This window comes from Lichenostomus cassidix, chromosome 1Aa (genome assembly GCF_008360975.1).
Source record: "Lichenostomus cassidix isolate B80296 chromosome 1Aa, HeHo_3.0, whole genome shotgun sequence".
Classification (NCBI taxonomy): domain Eukaryota; kingdom Metazoa; phylum Chordata; class Aves; order Passeriformes; family Meliphagidae; genus Lichenostomus; species Lichenostomus cassidix.
The window spans coordinates 46488642-46504222 of record NC_139480.1 but is presented as its reverse complement, the minus strand read 5'-3'; the positions used below and the strand labels follow the sequence as shown (position 1 = coordinate 46504222).

Here is a 15581-nt window from a genome sequence, read left to right as displayed (position 1 = left end):
ATTAAAGCAATTTTATAGTGCGCTTAAAACAAGCTTATGCAAAAATGGGTGAGCAAAGAGATTTCATTGTATTCCCTCTGCACTGTGAGCATCAGTTGAGAAGAAAAAATTGCTAAATGAAAATCTTTTCAGTTGTAATACCTAGCTCATTCAATACCTAGAGGGGAGCATTTCAGGGAAACCTACAAGCTGTAGCAAAACTCTTGACACCTCAAAAGGTAATAATCTGCCTTCTGAGTCCATAAAATTTGCAAGACAACTGTTAAACTGTGAGGAGGTGGTTTGGTGCAAGTGGAAGGTGTTTGCCCACTTGCAGTCCTGAAAAATCCCCTACCAAAATTCACCAGCAATGGACCTGGTTTATGTGTGCTGTCCATATCCCAACAGGAAGAATTATGATCAGCCTGCTTAAATTCCTCCTGATGCTTCTGTCTATGTTAAGTTTAGGCTGTAAACTTGCACAGCATCACTGTACACTGTTAAAATGCTGCTGCCAGGGTTCCCAGATGACTGAGGACTTCCTTTGTCCAATTCCAAGACACACAGTTGACCTTGTGTAAGGAAGCAAACTGCCCTGAGAAGGACTATGTCCAAGACTGGGAAGGCTTGTATGATTAATCTCTGTTGAAACAGACATGCTGGTGTTTATGGAGTGAAATGAAAATCTTCTGGGGACCCAACAATTGATGCATAGCAGTGAAACACAGAAATGACTAATGGGCTGTGCAAGTTAGCCCCTCTCCCCCTGAAGACAGCTGAAGGGGAACTCACAGCCCTTGGAAAGCTCCCTATAAAAAAAGATTTAGGATCCTTAGCCCTTTATGTAGGGATGGAGTATGTACATTGTAAAACATACAAATATGTAAAAATATTGCATACTTTTCCTTCCTTGGATATCCTAGAGTTACAGTATAAAGAGTGATTCTGTAGGAAGGCCAGTGAAGGATACCTGGAAAGGCCATGTTTTTCCACTGATGAATAGAGAGGTTTGTCCATAGCCTACTGCTGAATGCACAGGGAGCCTGACCATATTTTCACTTCCATTTGGAGAGTATGATGGCACTATGAAGTTAGTGGGATTAGCCTGGGGAGCAAAAGCATAGAGATCTACTATCAGCCCTTAGAAACTGGTGGGTGACATAGCATGAGCAGTTGGACACCAAATGAGCTGTAGAACACTGGGTTGATATTTTCCATGCAATGTGCTTCATTCACCAAGCTTGCCCACTCGGCAAGGCTGCATGCCTTAAAGAGCACTGACACCAAGATAATGAATGTACATTGTTCTTCAACTCTGCTCCTTCTCCTCTGAGCACATAGGAGAATGTCCTCTGAGATAAAGGGTGCACAGCTGCTGCTGCAGGCTCCTGCGCAGTGCGGACGAGTGCCTAGTGTAGGAATGTACACATCCTGAAGGCACTGAGATAATGGAAAGGTTGAGCTCCTTGCACTAGCTATCGCCCTTGAAGGAGATTTTTTTCATCTCAGTGCTTCTCAGGAGGAACTATTCAGAGGTTTTATATGAAAAAGAGAAAAGGCACTTCCTACTAGCAAAAAAAATTATCTTGAAGTAAGATGACCAGAGTGATGACTGTGTATCACTTTTCAGAATTGCTTAGCTGTACCCTGAAATAAAACTTCCTGTGGTTAAACCCTTCCCAGAAATATTCCCTCTTATGACCTGCTGAAAGAAAAGGCAATTTTGATTTTGTTTCAGTTTTGATTTTTTTTTAACCCAGATCTTCTTGGTGTATACTAATTACATGACTACTTGCCTCCATTGAAGGTGGGTCCTGAAGGACTGTGTTTTGTCAGGAAGAATAAAATCTGTTAAAACCATGTCATGAGTGTTTTCACCTGCAGTTTGAAGGCATGCAAGCTGTCTTTCTCTGGGCTGTGGCCAAGGCTGTGTAGTGAAGCAGGCTGTGTAAACCCTGGCTTCTCTCTGAGAACACTAACCAGAGGCTTAATTAGCTCTGAATGCATGTGTGGTGATGCAGACACTGCTCTTCAGTAAGTCTGGACTGCGCCATCACCTGATGTCATAGGGATCATTGTCAGATGCTAATCAACTTCAGGTGCCGTCAGCCTGAGTTGGAGTGTAGCTGGCATACTGGAGATGAGATAATTTGCCTGTCTTGAGACATCCTGCATGTAATTGCCTATGTTCACATGCACATGTATATGTAGATATACCCTATACCACACACCTGCATGCAGTGACAAACCTGGAGTGCAGGAAGACAGAAAATGAGTTGGAGTGATACAAAGTGGAAGGAAAGACAAAACAGCCTGTGGCTCTTCCCTTGCAGCCAGTGCAGTGCTGGACACAACTTTTTGTTTTCTCCCCTCATATGGTAATTTGTTAATCTTTTGTCATGGGTCCTGTCCAGGTGATGTTCAGACTGAATAGCTCATTTCTCCCCTGCTTGTTGTAGCCCCTGCTGATGCTTCTGTCTGCTTTCCACTCCCCCATCGTGCCAGAGTGTGTGGTTAAGAAAGAGGACAGGCAGGAGATGCAGGAAAACAAGATGCAACAGCTTTGCCTTTGAGTCAGTCAAAGAGCTATTTCTATACCTAACACATCTCACTCTGGCTTTTATTCTCTTAGATGCTTTTGTTACTCTTATTATTAATGACCAGTAGAGGCAAGTTCTTTTGCTGCTCTATCATTCCATTTCTCTGCTGTGTCGGTCCTTGAGAGAAATCTCAGTGTCTCGTGTGCTTGTGTGATCTAGAAAAAGATACAACAGTTCAGTCTCAGCTTCGGGTTTTGTTTAAAAAAGTACAAAGCCTAATATAGATAGAAAAATTTGAATTCAAGTACAGAAAGTATCTTATTTATTATGCTGCAGCTTTTAAGTTATGTCAAGGGCATATTGAATATATAGATATATAGATGGCACCTTCTCTTAATGTGCAGGTAAGTATAGAAAGAACTTGAATTCAATTATGTGTGCTTCAGCACAGTGTTAAGCTGACTGGAAATGGGCTTCTTGACTTTCATTGTCAAAGCAAAAAGAAATACAAACCAGAAACTTACATCACCCTTATGCAAAGTCAGACTGACCAATTCCCAATTCCAGATCCTCTGCATCAAACCTTGAGGAGTATAAATGTTCATGTGCTTAGATCATGGAAGCGGCTGGATTGGTCCTTACAACAAGAAAATCACTGTTGCAACCATGAATATTAAGTACTTCAGGAACCGTGGGGAAGATTTCTAGCTCTGCAAGTCTCCTGTGGTCCAATCTTTTACCAAGAGCAATTTCCAATTCCTTGGAGTTCAGAAATGGCTGGTCCGTCAGTAGGGAGTTTGCCACAATTTCTGTCTAGTCTCATAACAACAAGAGCCATGAAAAACAGCTATTAATCATCATGGCAAAGAAAAGGATTGGAAGAGCTATGATCCCAACCAAAAAGAATAGAAAAAAAATAATGCAGCAGCTGGGGATTTGGCAGAAGATTCTGTATGTGTTTGGATGGGCATGTGTGCATGCAGGAGACTTCATGTATCTGTCAGTGTTTTTATCTGCAAAGCTGTAGAAAACCTCCTATTGAGTTTTTGAGACTTAATAGATCTAGAATATTTGAGAAGGGAACTTCTTTCCTTTCTAATATCTGTGTAAATAACTCCATTGGTCTCAGAGTTTCCAGTGGGAATGAGGAGAATCAATAATTGTGTAAAACTTTGTGAATCAATTCAATAAGCAAGACAGACATGACAGCAGCTTCCCAACAGGGGTACTCCTTACTTGTTGGTTAGGAAAGGGAGCTGGGTAGAGAGAAGGTAGGTGCTGTTTTCATTCATCCTGGAGCACAAGAAGTGATTATGGCCAAAGCAAGCCCCATAGAGATTGGGCCATCAAGTCTATTGAAGTCCTTATTGATTGTTTCAGCCAAGGATTCTCACTACGCACTTCAGTGATACAGTAGCTTTCCAAAGCAGGGGCTTAATCCAGAGGCCTGGTCCAACGGGTCTGATATCAGAATAAGGGTCACCAGGATGGTGCAGGCAGGGTTTTGAACTAGTTAGCTTTTCTGATTTGGCAACTCTACTGGTCATGAGCTGGAGTTTCCACACAGTGCTGATGAACAGATGCCTTAGGGCCAGTTCATGGTTTCTGTGCCTCCTGTTGCCTGGTGCAGACATACACATTCTGCTAATGAGACAGATGCTTGCCAGCAGCATGTGCAAATAAAAATGGACCAGGGTACTCTTTCTTCATTTTGTGCCCAGATTATTTCATCCAGTTCTGGAAGTATAAGGCAGGGGGTAAAATCCCTCTTAAAATGAAGCCGGACAGAGCTGCTTTCTTGCCTGTTTTAGAGAGCAATGATTTGACTTTCCTCCTGTCCCAGCCCTTGCTGTAAAATACAGGTTGGAGTGAGTTGAGGTGAGTTGGGTTTGGGAGAGCTCAAGGCAGGGAGGAATTGTACTCTGAGCGAGCAGCACCTCCTTTCCAAAGGGATGGAATCTGATCTGGAGGGTGCAGTGGAGCGAACTGTGGATACTCATGGTCTCGGAAAGCTGTGAGTATGAAATGTCTGAATGCTTACTCCCAGGCTCGCGAGGAGACAAGGTGGGCTCACTTCTTTCCGAGAGGCTCCTCAGACCCTCTCCCCTTCCCGAGCATCTCTGCAGTCCCAGCAGGCTGGCGGGGTTGAGCCCTGCGCTGTGGTTTGGGTCATGAATCCCAGCCCCAGTCTTCGCATCTCCTATGCCGACGTGCCGGGCTGAGCCGAGCCGAGCCGTGCCGGGCCGCGCCGCAGCGCTGGCGGGCGCAGTGCGGTGCCTCCCGGAGGGTTGGTCGGGAGCGTGCGGCCGCGGCGGCATTTCGTGTGCGCTGTTGCCACGGAAACTTCGCTGCCGAACTGGTACCAGAGCGGTGGGGCAGGACCAGTTTCCCCCTCTCTCTTTCTCGCTCTTTCTTTCTTTCTTTTTTCTTTTTCTTTTTCTTTTTTTTCTTTTTCTTTTTTTTTTTTTTAATAATTTATTTTTCCTTTGGGATGTACTCAGAACATCAATTACGACTCTCTTAGAGAAGAGGCAGCCAGGTATGAGGTAATGGGAAATCTGGAGTCTGTGCAATCTAGTCAGACCTCAGCTCCTGGTTTTGTCCACTTGCTAGAGAGCTCTCCTGTTTTAAGTGAGTATTTTGTTTTGTTTTTCCTTCGAGTAACAGAATTGCCCATTTACTGCTGTCCAGGATGGATGAGGCTGAAGCCTTTTATTGCTCCTTGCCTTAAGGAAAGCAGAGGGCACATCTGCACAGACTTTGCCTTCAGCTACTCGCTCATTTGTACTCTAAGGCAAGCCAACTCTGATTCAAAGGGTATGAAAGTTATATCAATGCATGAAGAATTATCTAAACTGGCTAATAATGCCAGCCTATTAGAAAAGATCAAATCCTGGCACAATATTACTTTAAACTGACTACCTTACTTCAGCTATAGTCTGTCCATCTTAGAGCATAGGCACAGCCAACTTCACTCTGCCCGTAAAAGCTGACTAGACCTTGGCATCATCAGGACTGCAGGTGCCATCTGTTAGTACAGAGAAAACAACTATCAGCTTAGCCTGCAGAAGGTTAATGATTAAATAAGCAAAGCAGAATTTGAACGAAAGTGGATATCACTACTTTATGAGACAGAAGAGGAATAGAGGCACTTAACAGACATGCTTTGACCTGTCCTCAGCTGGACCATAATGAGAAGAGATCTTAAGCTCCTGAGAGGCACAGGGGGTATTGGATGCAATGATGAACTTCCAGGACTTATCTAAATTGACTCTGTGAACCTTTGGAGGTTCAGCTTGTATTAAGGTTTGCTCATAATAAGAGACCAAAGGTATACTTGATGAAATGGGAGAGCAATTAATTTAGAAATGATAAAAAGAAATAGTATTTTACTCAGGATAGTTGATTTGAGAAATTTATTCAATGACATCTTGCCAAATACTGTGACTGGACTTTTTACAAAGTGCTGGATAGTTTTATGGCTGCTATTGATTAATAAGGCTATACCAATGACATCCCATTCAGCTTACAGTCAAAATTCAGTCCTTGGGCTGGAGGATAAGACGGCCAGAAAAGGAGAGTCAAGCAAACACCATGATGTAATCGGATGGATGAGTAATGGGGCAGTCTGACTTTCATCTGTTTTAGGCTGGCAGTGTCAAGATATTAAGCCAACCTAGTGGGCTTCTCTGAGCTGGGGCAGGGAAACTGGTCCTGGTCTGTCCAAATTGGCAGCATGGTATAACATGTCACCTGGTGGGCAGAATCTACTCAGAGTGGCCGGTGGTTTAATCCATCCATATACTCTCATCAAACAAGGAAATACACACATACAGAGGTGAAAATGGAAATATAACAACCCTGGTGTGAAAGCTCTTTATCCTGGCAGCTTGCTAACTGCCATTTCGCCTCTGTGGAAAAATGCTGGCATCCTTGTATGATGCTCTAGGAAGCTGGTATAGCATACCATCATATGTCAGCCTGCTTCTACCAATCATTGTTTATAAAATTCACAAATGTTACACCCTCTCTTTGGCCAAACAACTGAAATTCTCTGAATTGTATATGCCAGACAATTGCCCTGGTATGTTTGACTCTTTCATCTTTTTTATTAACTGCATGTGGTATGGAGTGAAACAATAACAAGATCAAGATTACAGAATCTAGGGTATCTTGTGTTTCCTCTATTTCAAAGTCTTTTGAATGAATTATTTCAGCAGATCCTTAAGTGGAAAGTGGAAATCACTTAGCTGTTTTCAGCCCTTGAGTCATCTTTAATTGGAAACCTTTTTATTGCAGCTCTCAGGAACTCCTTGGTGCTGGAGCACTTGGACTGTTGCCCCTGAGTTAGGGATCTGCAGCAGATCTGTTTCCAGTGCTACAAAGAGACTTATGTCCAATCCATGGCTGGGATCTGTGTATATGATGATATTTGTATGTGTAGTTAATGTCATTATACATGTGTATTTGGTGTATTTGTTATAATTTACCAGGGTAACAAAATTGAACTGTGCTAATAACTCTACATTCTTCATTGCAATTAGTAGCCGTTAGGGATTGTGGCTTCCAGAGAAGACCTAGAGAGTCAACAACCGTTCTCCTAATTGATGTATCACAGTATATCCTGTCTGTCTTTCTATCAGTGGCAACACTGAACTGGGTCTCTTGCTATCACTCATCCACCAATTTCTGTAACCATCCTCTCTGAGCTATGTATCCTTCTGTCAAATAAGTCTAGTGTGTTCAGTAATTATTGCAAGAACAAAGGAGGGAACTGATAAATGGTATGGTTATATAAACCACATTTGTGCATCTAACAAATTTGAACTTCCCACTGATAGCACATTCCCAGGCCAGCTTGGAGGATTTTCACTGAGAACGATCCACTCATCAGTGAATCAGAACATGGGAAAAGAACTGCTGTGCAAGCCAAAATCATTAGTAACCCAGGGAACCTATTCAGTAAAACAGGAAAGTTTTGAAATCCTACTAAATTGTATCAGCTAGTCATTAGGAAATGACACAATCCAACGTGCTTCAACTTTACATTGAGTAGGTTTTGCTGTGGAAATGTGAGTGTGTACATGGAAATGTATTTGTGGAAATGTGAGTGTGTATATGTGTGTAATATGCACAGATCCTGTTCTACATGCCAGGTGTGAGTGTGTATGTGTGTGTGAGATGCAGAGATTCTGTTTTAGATGCCAGTTCCACCAGGAGGACATTATATTAGGTCTGTAGTGCCGCCATGTTCTCATAGTCCCTACTGTGAGCATCCAAGAAAGTACTCACACAGCAATGATACAGCACGTAATATAAAAGGCAGAGTTTTATTGTATTGAGTTGTTGAAAACGAAATAAAAAAATTAAATTTGGAGAGAAAAAGCCAAACAGAGAGAAGATCCTGGCTGTAGGCTAGCCTGAGGCAGTAATGGATTTGTGGTAAGATAAACAGAAGTAAATGAACACTTAAGCAACAAAGATCCTGATTTCCTGTCAGATATGTTATAACAAACGGGACTCAGACATATAGAAAATTTAATTATTAGACGTTGAACAGTTGTGGCATTTTCCATCATGAGCAGTAAAACTCCCAGTGAATCAACTGTCCCACCAGGACTGTGACAAATAGGTACACAGTGGTGTCTCAGTTTTGAAGAAGATAAATACATAGGTAGGGAAATAAAAGCCTGTGTTTTCCCAGAAGTTATTTGGTGCTTGCTCACTCCTTTTTTAACCCCCCCCCCCCAAACTGTGGCAGACAGGACTGAAATCTAAACCAGAGGCAGCCCTGTAACCAGAGTAATTTTGCAAATCAAGACTGTGCTAAAGATACATGAACAGCTTTTCTTCTAAATCAGGAAAATGAGAAGAGGGCTTTGGAAGGTGATAGTGGCTTGAGCCACTAGGATCTCATAGGAACCCCTCTGCAAACTGCAAAGGAAGAGCAGACCCCAGTTGTTAAATTATGACTCCACAAGAAGCTTAATGAAGCAGCAAATGGGGTTAAATATACAGATGTTCCCAAAAGCCTAATAAAAAGGGGCTACTACCCTAGAAGCACAAATTGTATTTCTCCTGCACCTGTGTGGAGACAGCAGACTAGGGCATTTTGCAATGACATGGTGTATTTCTCAAAATCCTGGAAGCAAACACGTGCTCTGGACTTGCTCCTCACTCAAATTCCTTGTGCATAACTTGACACACCTGGCCTTTGTGGGGTCTGGCACTTTGACTGAAGCTAAAGGAGCTTGCCACCAGTAGCAAAAATGTGTTCATGGACTAGCCACCAGGGCATGGAGCACAGAACACTCAGATTACATGGAGCACAGATTACACTCAGGTAGGCTGCACAGAGGAAACATAGCACGTCTATCTCCTCGCTCCCCAAGTCAGCGGTCACTACCATGGCTCAGGGGAAGGCTGGCGAGTTCCTCAACATAAGGGGATCACTGCAACTGTTTTTGGGGAGCTTGCTTTCCCCTGCTTTTGTGAATGTTCCTCAGTCTGCCCCATGGTGAGAAGCAGTGCTGCTCTGGATAGTAAGGTGCTGTTGGTAAGGCAGTAATTGCATTTGCTTGTCTGGGCAATCGAGAGTGCCTGTTAGGAAGGAACTTGTGAGAAAAACTCCCTGGGGACCTCTTCTGCCACGTGTGAGTTAAATGGCTCATTAAATGGCAGTGATTGGTTTCAAATGGTACAGCTGCAGGAGGGTTCCTGGGAGAGTCACCTGCAGCCTTGCTGAGGGTTCACATCTTCAGTGAGGTGTGGGTCAGATCTGGCCTGTCTGCAAGTCTGAAGAACTTAGAAGTGTTGATGATAGTACTTGGTTGTTCTCTAAATCTCACCCTGCCTCTGCAAATGCTCTTCCATTCACCTAGGAACTCACTAGCCACCAGTCTCCAAGAGGAGGCTTCATGGTGAGTGTGTTTGTACCTTCACTGTGCGCAAACCAGCCTTCTTATTTGAGGGGTGAAACGTGCAGGAGGAGGAGGCAATGCTTGTCCCAGCATCGGTAAACTCGGAGCAGATTTTCTGTGGGAAGCCATCTGTCAGCTGTCAGCTGGGGAGTGGTGCTGTGTCAATTGATCAGCTCCACCTCCAGCTCAGCTCTGCAAACTACAGATCCCTGACCTTGTAGGGTGACAGTGGGGGAGTACTGGGATCTCTGGAAGCATTGAGATCCTATAATGGAGCTTCTGCTCTTTCAGGCTCTGTGAGTGACACCCTGCAGCATCTTGCTGTCTCTTGCAGCAGGTAGCTATGGAAAGCCTGAGCTTGCAGGTGACAGGGCTGTAGCAGAAAGACAAGCTTTTTCCCATAGCCAGGGGATTGTATTTCACCTAGATGTTGTGCAGTGTAAGGGACTTCTGATTAAAACTCGACCTAGCCCTATCCCAGACTTAAATCTGTCCCCCAGTGGCAATACCGAACCATGTTTTGGCTGTTTCAGGGTGAAAAAGGAACGTGGAAAGTGTAAATTTTCTTCAGGAGAAAAATAGGAACTTATAATGTTCTGTAAAAACCCATGATGTCTGGAAGGGTAAAATACTCCTTTTTGGTTTTAGACTGTAATAAAGCAGTAATGATTCTAGAGGGTATATGTGTGTAAAAATGATCAAACCACCTTAGATCTGTCTCCTAATTTAAAAACTTTCACTGTAACACCACAGTGAGGTCAAATTCATGTTCTGTCTGATAGCCCTGCTGTTCTGTATCAGTTCAGCTCCTTCTCTTTTTCCTTGACTTTCCATCAGGCATGTCCTAAAACAAGGTTGGGAAGAAAATTGCGGCTTTTGGACATTTTTCTTAGCTTGCTTTTTGTCCCCCAAAAAAGGCAGTGACTGAGATTTCTATCCAAATCTATCAGCAATTCTCCTGATTTATTATGAGAGGGACACTTTCTTCTATACTGTTGTCTGTCCTTCCTTCTTCACCCCTCTCAGAATGCTGAGTTGGTTAGGGAATGAAGGACATTTGGCTAGCCCAAATATTGGGGTGATTAAGTGCCAAGAGACATCTTGGCAAACCAAAATTCTGGACTGGCTTGCACCTCCTTAATGCTCTCATTTTGAATATAAGTTGCCTCTTCTTGCTGCTTCTGTAATGGAAATGCCAACAGTTGCTCAAGAGCAATTATTGCATGCACAGCCAAGTGGCCTGTGCTGTCTGATTTAAGGTGGGGTGCTTACATTTCTCAGTGGAGCGGAATTGTTTTGCCAGGTTGTGATAAAGCTATCTATTTGGTGTATTGATTTTTGATGTTTTGATACACTCTTGTTAGTGAGGAGCTCCAAATTTTCTCCCCGAGTCTTTGGGGCTGAATTCCCTTCAACAGTTAGGTGGTGCACTCATGTGGAACGAACTGTCAGCAGGCATTTTAGCTTGACCCTGTTTAAATCACTGGGAGGGCATTACCTCCTGCACTCCACTATCACGCCTACTAACTACTGAGTGTGTGCATCTGCAGCCTCAAAATACTAGTGGACTTACCATCTAGTGTGCCCTATTTGTCACTGAGGAAGCAACCAGACAAGACTTTGAGACGTTGTGTGTCAAATGGTCCTGTAATTCAATAACCAGGCCCTTACTCTATAAATACTAGTCATCAGTGTAGCTGTCTTGCCTTTTCATATTACAGTAAGGCTGAATATTTGCACTCTAGCATTCAGTTTGCTACAAGTGGTTTTCAAAGGCACTGTGCAATGAAGGGTATTGGAGATGCTTGTTTGGGCTTTTTTCAAGTTCTGGCAGATGCTGTGACAATAGTTTGATTTTTCTTCTGTCTTTTCTAATTTTCTGCATAAGCTTCAAAGACGTAAAGTATCCTTTTATTAGAAAAATAGGTTCTTTTCCTGAGCACAGTTCTGAGAGAAGGGAATGAATTCCAGTGATAAAAAGTATGAGATGTTTTCCATGTATTGAGCAGCGTCAGTTACTGCTCCTGTTTTTTTACCTTTTCTTCAGTTTGTTGCTGTTGTCTTTTCCTTTTTCTTTTTGCATACATTTATTTTTCCAGTAAGCAAAGAGCAGCCCTAAGAGAACTTTCACATGTGGGCGGTGAGCTGTATGGAGGAAGTGAACAGAGTTTAATCAACAAACCTCATAAGAGAGGCAGGGGGATCTGGGAGCAAGGACTCTTTTGTATAGGATGTGACCCTTAGAGAGCTCAGGAAAGAGAAGCAAACAGCTTAAGGCTGGGTATGGGATCAGGCCTTTATTTTTAATTTTTTTTCCTGGGGTGGCTGAGCTATAGCATATTTTGTCAATATAGAAAATAGCTATAAGTAATCACCATGATGAATGGATGATTGATTAATTGCACCCCTGCTGAAAAACAGTTTAACCTGCCATGCTGTAGGAGACTTAATTTGGTAGAGAGCTGTTCTAAATGTGACCATCTTGAGGTAATGTCTTGAGGCACAATGAGTTTCACCAGGTCTAAAACTCCTTAGTATGTCCTTTTGTATCTCTGATCCAGTTTTCCAGGCCTATTAAAAGAAGGTGGCTATTCTCATTCCTAAAAGAGGTGTTTGGATTTGGAGCTTTCTTATTATAATGAGAATCTCTACACAGAGATATATAATTTAATTCTTCTGCTCTTTTTTTTTTTTTTTTGGTTTGGTGTGTGCTTTTTTTTTTAATGATTTAATCTTACTCTACAGAAATCACCAGGAGTTTGCAATTGATTTTAAAAGATAGAAGGTAGATCCACAAGAGAACATATTGGCAAATTCTTTTTTCCATTCCTTTCCATCATGAATTGGGCAAAACCAGGGATTTGCATTTTTCTGCATCTGTCACAAATTGAAAGCCTGGTATCTGGTGAAATCGCAGGATAAAAAAATATTTACACTATGTGTCTTGGTTTGAAAGACAGGTGTCTGCCAAAGAAGACAGGTGTCTGCCAAAGAAAGTGGGAGTCTCCCTTAGAATCGAGAATATGACCCCCCCTTCCCTCTGAATAATTATAACTTTTGAAATCAAGGGGCTTTCAGGCAAAAAATATGGGGAAAGGAATAACAGTTCTTCACTAGTGTTTATAACAAAGCAATAATACAAAAACAATGATTTAAACGGACAAAGTCGGAATACAGTCTGCCACCCAACTGGTCAGGGTGGTGATAGCAGTCCAGTTAAATGCAGTCCTGTTGGAGTGATGGATGTGGTTTTGTTGAAATGATGATTCTGCAGAAAGGTCTGGTCTGTCTCTGGAGGTCCAGTGCTGACTCTTGAGCTCCTCTCTTCAGAGAATCCCATGGAAGTTGTAGTCCGGTGTTCCAAAGTCTCAGTTTATATGCAGGTGGGATTGTTCCATTTCTCCCTTCTGGACAGGGCATCTCACAGTGGGATGCTGTGATTCTATGAGTCATTCCCAAGACCTTGATGGCCCATTAGCAGAGATAGCCCCCCAGACCGTGCTATTAGGGCTGAGTCATGCTGAAGATAAAGACCACTGTCCCACCTGTTTTTAACAGCTTATGAAGGTAGTATTAGAATACATACTTTTGGTCACACCTTCAATGTAACCTAAGAGAGTATGCCATTGGAGAGCTGATATTTGTATAAAACTCCCTCGGAGTCTTGGAGGTTGTAAAGGCATACAAGTTCTGACTTTTGCAAAGACGAATTTTGTATGGTACAAGGATATGAAAGCAATACCAAGAGAAATATTGAGCAGACATTTCTCTAAAACATGGTGCCAACAAACCTCATCATAGTTTAAAAATCTTTTTTATTTTAATGTATTTTATGTTGTTCGGAGAATGAACGTTCACAGTTGTAGAAGTCTGTGCCGCTGCTTGGTTTGAGAGGAGCTTGCAGTAGAGACTGTCAGAGCTTTTTGTATCCAATGATTTTGCCTACTCTATTTGTACTTTGGTCTGGATACTCAAACTAGAGCAACTCTCCCAAACTTAGTATCAAAGCAACTGTCCCAAAAATCAGAATCAAAGCTGCTGTGTATCATGTTTATGCTACATATAAGGTTATGATAATACTGGGATTAAAGCTCTTAATTTCATGGAAATATTTTGTGCATATTCTGTTTTTCTGTCCTCACTTGTGTACCACTTGTTCTCTGTCTGTTAGAATCAGGCCTAACATTTGAAACCCTTAAGTATTTTTGGCAACCTGCCTTTAAAAATAAAGTAAGGACAGCTGGTCATAAAAAGGATTTTACTTCCTTCTCACTTGCTTCACTTAAATTTTAAATTTTAAGAAGTTAAAAATCCTTAAGCTCTGGCCGAGATATGAGGCATAATATTCTGACCGTGTGCCTCCCCCTTCATGCTCAATGGATTGACTAGGAATGCTGTTTATTTCCTTTGACCTATTGTTTTCTCTTTCTCTCTCTTCTTCTCTTTGACTTCCTATTCCAGGATGAGTCATCCATGTTCTTCCAGTTTGGTCCATCAATAGAACAGCAAGCTTCTGTCATGCTCAACATCATGGAAGAATATGACTGGTACATCTTCTCCATTGTCACTACTTACTTCCCTGGTTACCAGGACTTTGTGAACAAGATCCGCAGTACCATTGAGCACAGCTTTGTGGGTTGGGAACTGGAGGAGGTCCTTCTGTTGGACATGTCCCTGGACGATGGGGACTCAAAGATCCAGAACCAGCTCAAGAAGCTCCAAAGCCCTGTTATCCTCCTCTACTGCACAAAGGAAGAGGCCACCTACATTTTTGAGGTGGCCAACTCAGTGGGTCTGACAGGCTATGGTTACACGTGGATCGTGCCCAGCCTGGTGGCAGGGGACACAGACACAGTGCCATCTGAGTTCCCCACCGGGCTCATCTCTGTCTCATATGATGAATGGGACTACGGTCTTCCTGCCAGAGTAAGGGATGGAATAGCCATAATCACCACGGCTGCTTCTGATATGCTGTCTGAACACAGCTTCATCCCTGAGCCCAAGAGCAGCTGTTACAACACCCAGGAGAAAAGGATTTACCAGTCCAACATGCTCAACAGGTAAGGAAAAGAGCTGGGTCGTCCTTACAGAAGGGTGGTCAAAGACCTCTTATACCAGAATATTTCTGCTAGGGCATGTGGTGCTTTGGGGCAGCAGGTGGTGTTAGCCAGAACCCAAGCAAAGGGAGGTGAGCTGAGGGTGGGAGCTGTGTTGCTGTGCATAATGAGTGCCAGTGTTGTCACCACCCCAAAAAGCTTCCATACAACACAGAGGGCAAGTCAGGATGAGCAAAAGGAATAAGGAAGGCATAGTGCAAAAATTTGAGTATGCCCCTCTATGTACCAATTTTTGCTTTCATAACAGCACTGAACTTCTTGGAGTGCCTTTGCATGACTGGGTCTGCAACTCTTGGGTGGGTTCTTGCTGCAAGCTGTGGGAATGTTTGTGTTGATGTCTAGAAGGCACCAGCTTCTGTTCCAGGCACTAGCACTATATGAACAGGTGTCCCTTATAGGTGATCACTGTGTAACCTACCTGGAATAGTTTCATGGCAACTGTTGTCTGAAGACCAAGTGTCCTTTTGCTGTTCATTAGCCCTGAATTACAGGAGAGAAGGAAGTGCAAAGAGAGGTGGAGAACTAGAGATGCAAAAAGAGTCGTCAACTCTGCTCAGATACTGCTTCACACTAGAAGCCTTTAAAGACCTTGGCTATCTTAAAAGTCTGGTTTACCTCAGAGGAGGACCTGTGCTGTCATCCTGCTCTTTGGCACTTAGTTGGCTGTTGTTTGCCGGGTGTTTTGAGTACCATTCTCTCTTGTGTACCTTATGCAGAAAGCCTAGTACCTTGATTAGAACGGCAAGCTTTTCATAATAGAAAAGGGTATTTAAAAATAGGGAGGACCTGTTTGAATAAACACCTTCTTTTTATCCAAATTCAGATTTTCTTAAGAAACAGTGCTAAGACATCTGTTTAAGGACATAGAGGAAGCTTGTGGTGGAACAACCTCTAGAAGACCACTCTGATTACTAAATGTTCCTTTTTGTCCCAGATGGAGTTTTAGTGTGTAGCAAAGCAATCTGGATAATTAGACATGGAATCCAGATGCCCCCTGACCTGCTCAGCTGTCATTGTCCAGTGTT

General features: G+C 42.8%; 1 protein-coding gene across 2 annotated transcripts in view; it reads left to right on the top strand.

Annotated features, from left to right (window-relative positions):
- The window catches only part of GRIN2B (glutamate ionotropic receptor NMDA type subunit 2B), a 214690-nt gene that overhangs the window by 81776 nt on the left and 117333 nt on the right, over positions 1-15581 (top strand). For both annotated transcript variants that reach the window (XM_085047950.1, XM_085047957.1), the window contains one exon: positions 13901-14499. In XM_085047950.1, the coding sequence (XP_084904076.1) occupies positions 13901-14499 (599 nt within the window). The remainder of the gene's footprint in view (positions 1-13900; positions 14500-15581) is intronic.